Source organism: Gracilinanus agilis, unplaced genomic scaffold (assembly GCF_016433145.1).
Source record: "Gracilinanus agilis isolate LMUSP501 unplaced genomic scaffold, AgileGrace unplaced_scaffold55267, whole genome shotgun sequence".
In the NCBI taxonomy this organism is placed as follows: Eukaryota; Metazoa; Chordata; class Mammalia; order Didelphimorphia; family Didelphidae; genus Gracilinanus; species Gracilinanus agilis.
In genome coordinates, this window is record NW_025390540.1 from 3,252 (window position 1) to 10,306 (window position 7,055).

The 7,055-nt window shown below is 61.9% G+C and overlaps 1 protein-coding gene across 1 annotated transcript; it reads left to right on the forward strand.

Moving 5' to 3' along the window:
• The first annotated feature begins 682 nt into the window (after window positions 1-682).
• LOC123256008 (trafficking protein particle complex subunit 6A-like) lies at window positions 683-4,135 on the forward strand. Its single transcript, XM_044684704.1, has 5 exons — window positions 683-746; window positions 972-1,089; window positions 2,591-2,674; window positions 2,889-2,982; window positions 3,415-4,135. Exons 1-5 carry the CDS (start codon window positions 712-714, stop codon window positions 3,444-3,446), a joined length of 363 nt encoding a protein of 120 aa, XP_044540639.1. The 5' UTR covers window positions 683-711; the 3' UTR covers window positions 3,447-4,135.
• Window positions 4,136-7,055: the final 2,920 nt, after the last annotated feature.

Here is a 7,055-nt window from a genome sequence, read left to right on the forward strand (position 1 = left end):
CAGCTAAGGGGGAGCCTGAGCCGGGTGGGGCTGATCGGAGACCCTGTTCCTGCCCCTGGTACTTTCCCAGGCCCACTCAAAGTACATTGAGGAGTGTTAGCCCTGCCATTAGCTGGGTGCTGCCTAGCATCCAGCCTGGGCCACCTTTTGGGTCCCCTTCACCCCCCTCATCTCAGGATTGACTAGTGTGTTTGGGAATTGGATTGGGGGCCTGTGGGAGGAAGGAAGGGTTGGCGGAGAGACCAGTGCCGTCCTTTGAGGAATCCAGGGTCCAGCGGAGGGCGGACTACCAGCCTGTCTCCTTGATTTGACTCCCTTGTAGAACCCAGGGAGCCCCTAGAGCAGAGCATGAGGGCGGGGATTATCAGCCAAGCCTAGTTCTGGGAGGTGAGAGTCTTGGAGGCTTCCAGTCTTGGATTCTCCCTCTGGCTTGCTGTGTGACCTCTGGTGCCTCCCTTGCCCTCTCTGGCAATTTTCCAATCTATGAAATGAGGGGGTGGAATTAAAGTTGCCCCAAGGCCCTTCCAGCTCTAGGAGAGTCCTTTTCCTTTCCTCAGCCAAGTCACTCCCTCATCTTCATTTCTTCTTTTTGGGGAGTGAGAAGAGCAGTGGGGAGGGGAGGCGCCCAGAGTTGGTGGCCCCATCTCAGCCCCCCTCTCCCCACCCCTACTCCTCTAGGGACAGAGGACAGGCTTGACAGTCCTAGAGGGCATGGGCTTCCGCGTGGGCCAGGGCCTGGCTGAGAGGTGAGAGTCAGGGCTGTCTTTGAGAAAGGTTGGGGGGCACAGGGGCTCCTTCTCCAAGGGTAAAGCTCCCCAATTAGTGGTTCCTGCCCCCCCCCCGGGAACTAGGAGCCAAAGTGGGTGGTGGAATGAGGTCTCCTTTCCCCTTTCTGAAAACTCTGGGGGCTGGGCTGGATTCCCACTCCAGCCTTCTTCACCCCAGAATCAGAAAGCTTCTCTTTCACCCAGGCTGCCCCGAGGGGCCCTGGCCTTCAGGGAGGAGCTAGATACCATCAAATTCCTTTGCCGGGATCTGTGGGGGGCCGTGTTCCGGAAGCAGACTGACAACCTCAGGACCAACCACCAGGTAGGTGCTGGAGAGTCAGAAGCGTGCAGGGCTTCAGCCCCTGCTTTTCCCTGTTCTTCATTTCCTTCAAATCATAGTCCATCCCAGTTCTAGGAGTCAGTAATCTATCCTGGAAAAGGTTCTAGGCTTCAAATAGAGACCTTGATTAAGTCCTTTTCCTTCTGAGGCAATAGAGAAAGTGCTGGGAGTCAGGGAGAACCCTAGTTCAAATCTAGTTTCAGACACTTCCTAGCTGTATGACCTTGGGCAAGCCTTAGTTTTTTCATCTGTAAAATGGGAATAATAATAGCACCTATCTCTCAGGATTTGTTGTGAAGGTAAATGAGATAACAGTTGTAAAGTGCCTAGCACCTAGCCTGGAACCTAGTAGGGGCCTAATAAATTCTTATTTCTCCCCTTTCCTTCCTTCCTTGTCAGTTTCTCATTTGTAAAATCTGGATAACAACCTCTTCTCTGCCCCCTTGTGGGGGGTGCCGTGGGCCCAATGAGCTGCTGTATCCAGTACCCTGGGGAACAGGCAGGGCCAGCACAGATCTCGGGTGGAGCTGGCCCCTGAGGCATCATGGGAGCCCCATGGGAAATGTTTCATGGGAGTAGGACACCCTGGAAATAGGGAAATGTCCCAAAGCAGGCCTGGATTGCTTGTTTTGGTGATTGTCTCAGTTTCAGAAAGGGGCGGAAGGGAGCTGGTTATTAGACACTGATCAACGTTACACCAGACCCGTTAGAAGCCAGCTGAAGAGGAGGGACAAATGGCGACTCTTCAAGCAGAGAGGGGGCCCCCGAGGCTCTTAGCCGCCTGGTCAGTCTGAATTGGAGCCTAGCTGTGGCAGGTGGGCAGTCTGCAGTCGATTTGAGGTCGGGGCCGCCAGCCTCTGCCCTGCTCAGGCCACATCCCAGGCATCTCAGGGCTTAATCTTGGACCCCCAGTGGAGGAAGGATGGAAGCCAGGATCCCCGATCTAGCAAGAGGGAAGTCACTTGTCTGTAGTCACAAGACGGGAGGAACAGAGGCAGTTTGGGCCTGGGTTTGCTTCTATGAGCTGTCCCTCTGCACTGACCTGGGGTCATCCTCCTAGAAGCCTGGTGAGTGTGCAGTGGGGGAGTGACGAGAGTCTTCACTTATCTGAAGGGCTTGGGGGAGGCGGCGGCAGCAGGAACTCTCCGGGTGACCCAAGGTGGGCACCTCAAGGCGGGTGACGGTGCCTGCCACAAGTAGTGGGACCTTTACTGGGGCAATGGAAGAGCAGGATCAGAGGCAGGCCTGAAGCAGGCCGGGGGCCTCCGAGGGCACTACGTGCCAGGTGTCTGGGATTCCAGATCATGGTCTACATGAGCAAACTGGGTCCCAGGAGGCTGGCTGAGAACTGGGATTCAACGAGGAAAGCGTCTCCCAACAAGCCTTCTTGCCACTGGCCGCCATCAGGGTTGGGGATGGGGAGAGGAAGGCCGCCAGGAGGGAGGAGGAGAAGCCCAACTCCAGCCACATTTCCCCCCTCCAGGGGACCTACGTCTTGCAGGATAACAACTTTCCCCTGCTCACGCAGATGGCCTGGGGCCAGCAGTATCTGGAAGAAACACCCAAGGTACTGGGGCAAGGGGTGGCAGGGAGCTTGGGCCCACTTTCCTTCTCTGCCCCCTCTCTCATTACCCCATAGACCTCATTGGGTTTCCCTTTTCACTGCTGGCAGGCCTGGGCTCCAAAAGACAAGAGTGGAGCACTGTGGGCATCCCCCCGCCCTGACTCACTGAGTGCCAGGGGGCCCCTGGGCCTCCATAACGATCTGTCTCCCCCTTCAGTTTCTCGCCTTCACCTGTGGCCTTCTTCGGGGTACCCTCAGCGCCCTGGGCATCGAGAGCTCCGTCACGGCCAGCGTGGCCTCCCTGCCTGCCTGTGAGTCTCTCAGGGAGGAGGATGAGGATGGGGACAGATGGGCCCCCGACATGTTGTTTTCCCTCTTTGGGCCATAAAGGCCCGACTTTGGGCTCCCTCCACTCCCCAGAAGCGAAGCAGGGCTGGAGAGATTTTCCCTGACGGGGAAGTCAGTCCTCAGGGTTGGGCCAAGGCTGCCCCACTTCCTGGGCGTAGGGCTTTGAGGCATCATTTTGAGACGAGGAAACCAGAGCCCAGAGAGATTCAGTCACCCGGGAAGGAGTCAGTGGGCACAAGGACTCGAACCCTAGGCCTCTGAGGGCACATCCAGGGCTCCTGCTCCTGGGCCAGACTGCCAACCCCCTGACCCTCCCCAGCATCAGAGATGGGAAGTGGCTTGGGCCATCCCCCCCCCAGGCACCCCTTCTGACCAGCCGCCTTTCTTCGTTCTAGGTAAGTTCCAGGTGGTGATTCAGAAGGCTTGAAAGGCTCCAGGCCCAAGCGGGGTTAGGGTTAGCTGGGAGTCGCTGCTTTTTGGAGTCACCCCGTCTTCAGTTCTTGTTTCTAATAGAAAGTTTACAGGGATTCACAAGAGCTCTAGAAATCAGTTAGGCAAATGCAATTCTCCCCATTATACAGAGGAAAAACTGAGGCTGGTGGAAGAGAAGGATTCTGCTGCCAAGAAATGTTGAGGGTCAGAGCCAAGAAGATGGTCAAAAGGGGACAGCTGGGGCTGGAGTTTTGAGGAAGTTCAGGCCAGAACCTTGAGGCAGGAGGCCTTGATCACAGCCTGCGTCCCTCCCAAATGGGCCTCCACAAGGAGGTCGGGGCTTTACTGCCTCCTGGAGCAGCCCAGCTGTCAGACAGTCAGTTTTTCTGAAGTTTTCTTCCCAAAAAGCCACAGATCTCCATCCCGCACCCTCGCTTCTCGGTGTGCCTTCAGGGGCCTCTGTGCCAGGATGTGGTCGGTAGCCTTTGACCGTCTGGCCTCCCTCTTCCGGACAGCCCGGCGCTCCAGAGTGGCCCAGAACCGGACTCTGGGACTCCCGGGTCACCCGCCGAGGTCAGGCAGCCGGAGTTGAGGGTTTGGGGGCGACGGGCGACGGCCCAGCTCTGGAGCTGCATGGATGGGGCCACGTTCTCCCCCAATGAATAAAGCCACGAGCTTCGGCCTGCCTCTGTTTCCTCTAGCGTTTGATCCCTTCCTCAGGATCGATAGTGGCCGTTGGTGCCTGGGCAGTGGAGGTTAAGTGACTCGCCCAGGGTCACCCAGCCAGGAGGTGGCTCCCCCCCTTCCCCCCCATCATGCTGAGGGCCGCAGGGAGGGGACCTGTGGGTGTGCGCAGAGCCCCAGCCCCGGCCCACACCCACAGACACAATAGGGAACCAGGTGTGCCCCAGAACAATGGGTCGGGCCGCCCAGTTCCATAATAGAGCCCTGACCCAGCAGGCTGCGGGGCTGGTGTTTCATCGCAGCCACCCCCGGCTGGCCCCGTGCAGGCTCGTGTTCGTGGGGGTGGCGGTTTCCTGCCCAGTGAGGTGACAAAGGATGGGGGGGGGCCCTGGCGAAGGCACAGGCGTGGGGCTGGCGCAGGGGCTCGGCCGGTTGGTTCAGGCCTGCCCGGGATGGGGGGGGGGCATCTCCAGGAGGGCTGCGAGGAGCCTGGGCCAGAGGAGGGACAGCCGGCCGGGCTGCTTCTCTGATGGGTGGGCGGGCGGGCTCTGACCCCGCGAGGGATGGACCTCCCTGGGGCTTGGGATGGCCTGTTCTTGGGGCTCCCCCGGGCCGGACACACGGGGGTACCCAATACTTTCTGCCTGTGCACTGAGCAGTCCATGTGAGGGGGAGAGGGCAGGGGTGCCCGCCGGGGTCCCCAGGATGGCGGCCGCCGGGGGACTCAGTGGCCGGAGAGCCGAGCCCGGGCTCAGATGTGTCCTCGGAGCCTTCCTGGCTGGGTGGCCCCTGCGGCTCTTCTGCCCTGGGACTGACACAGGAGTGCTGCGGAGGCGAGACGAGGGTTTGAGACGATCCCGACCCAGACGGAGTTGGGGGGCTATGGGCAGGGCAGGGGGAGGTGCCGAGCCCTGAGGGCGCTGGCAGAGGGCCTCGGGCGGGTCACGCCATCCATCCACCGGCGTCGGGGCAGCAGCTTTCCGGGCACCAAAGGACGGAGCCACGGTTGGCCCAAAGAAAGGCTTTGGTGGGGAGGCCCTTCTTGGCCGGGGGTGGCCCAGGGAAGGTGCCCCTCTCGGGGCCAAGCTGGGGGACCCCCAAGGCCCCTCCCTGGGATCCTCAGAGCCCTGCCTGGCCAGCCTACGGGCCTGGGCCCCCGCGGTGAGGAGGAGCCTCTGTGGGGAGCAATCTCGCGCCCACGACCCAGGACGGCCTAGTCCTCCTTGCTGGGGAGGGCCCCGGGAGTGGGAGTCCAGAGAAGGAAGTGAATCAGGGAAGTCTTCCTGGAGGCGGTGACTCCTAGAGCCAGGTGGAAATAGAGATTGGGAAACCCCGGCATAGGAAATGGGCCAAGGCAAGGCGGGTGGTGAGGGTGGCCTGAATTCAAGGAACAGTGAGTCAGCCTGGCTGGCTTGTCCCAAGCCTGATGGCGGGGGTACAGGAGAGAAGGAATAAAGCGCCCCCCACCCCCCGGGGTCAGGGCTTTCATCCTGCCGAGCCACGAGAGGGGCGAAGGAGGTTTTGTTCAGTCCTGTGAGCCGAGCAGGCCGGGCCGGGCTGGGGCCGTGTCGCGGGCGGCTTCGCCCCCTTCGCCCACCGTCCTCCCCGTGTGCCCCCAGCTCTGCCCGGCCCCTTCTCTCTCCCTCAGGCCGCTCGGAGCGGGCCCTGGAGGGGGCTCCGAAGGGCCTTGAGCTCCCCTCTGGGCAGCCGTCCCTCGTGGGGTCGGCTGGAGGGTTCCAATGAGCCCCCAACACTTCCCAGAGGCCGAAGCGAGCCACGACTCCTTATTCTTTATTGCTCCAACACGAGCTGCCCAAAGGTGGGGGCTGCCGGAGGGAGGCCCGAGTGGGCCCCGGCAGGCCTGGCCTCAGTCTCCCCTCTGGGCGGCCCTCGGTTCTCCTGAAGGAAGGGGCCGAGGCGGCCGGCCAGGGGCTGAGGGGGTGGGTGTGCCCGGCACCACTTGGCTTGGGGCAGGGGCGGCAAAGGAAACATCACTGTAGTCGGGGAGGGCGGAGGTGGAGGCGGGCAGACCGGTTGGGTCGGGTTCTTTAGGGCTTCCCTGGGCCCAGCCACTCAGGCCAGAGGGGCCCAGGATGCGGCTGGCACCAGGAGGGAGCGGAGGGCCCCGCTGAAGCTGCCGACCCACCAGGTACAGGCCTGGGGCACGGGAGCCCGGGGAGGGGGGAGGAGAGGGCCGAGGGGTCCCGCCGCCCCCCCCCCCACCTGGTCCACCTCTCTTGGCTGTTCTCCACTTCTCCAGTCACCCGGGATCCCACGGCGGGGCCTCGGCCTCAAGCCTTAATCATCCATCCGAGCCCTTTGCCCGGTGGGGAGCCAGGAGGCGTCTGCTCTCCCCCCAACGCTGAGAAGGGGGCGGGGGGGGCAGGCCCCGAAGCGTTTTCCCCAGGACAGCTGGAAGGTCCGTCATGGAAATGTTCCCCCCGTTTTACAGACAGTAAAACCAAGGCTCAGCGGGGGAATAATTTGCCCAGTGTCGGTGGGCTGCACTCAAGGGGTCCGGCTTCTGAACGGACCCCCGCGCTCTGGGGGGGCAGGCCCCGTCTCGCCCGCTTCCCCGTCCTAATCTTCCCCCCTCTCATTCCCAGTGAGAGGTGGCCGACCGGACGAGGCGCTCCGCTTCCCTATGGCCGGGCCCTATGCTGCTGCGGGCACCGTCGGGACGATGCCCTCCAAGGGCCACGCTCGCTTCCGGCCAGATCGCTTTGTCGACCCTGAGACGTGTCAGGGGAAAGGTAGAGAGGGTCTCCCTTGGGTGCTGCCCGCCTGGGCCAGGCCACGCACACTAGCTGACCTTTGAGGTGGGGGTGAGGGGAAACGAGCCCAGCCTGGGTGGGGGCGCCGTTGTTAGCTTCCAAAACCTTCCTGGAAGTGAGGGACGCAGGGGGCCCTGGAGCTGGGG

Coding starts and splice junctions, on each gene's coding strand:
- LOC123256008 (XM_044684704.1), top strand. CDS start 712: ATGGGCTTCCGCGTGGGCCAGGGCCTGGCTGAGAG. Junction 2,675..2,888: donor ATCTGGAAGAAACACCCAAG/GTACTGGGGCAA, acceptor CTCCCCCTTCAG/TTTCTCGCCTTCACCTGTGG. Junction 2,983..3,414: donor CGTGGCCTCCCTGCCTGCCT/GTGAGTCTCTCA, acceptor TCTTCGTTCTAG/GTAAGTTCCAGGTGGTGATT.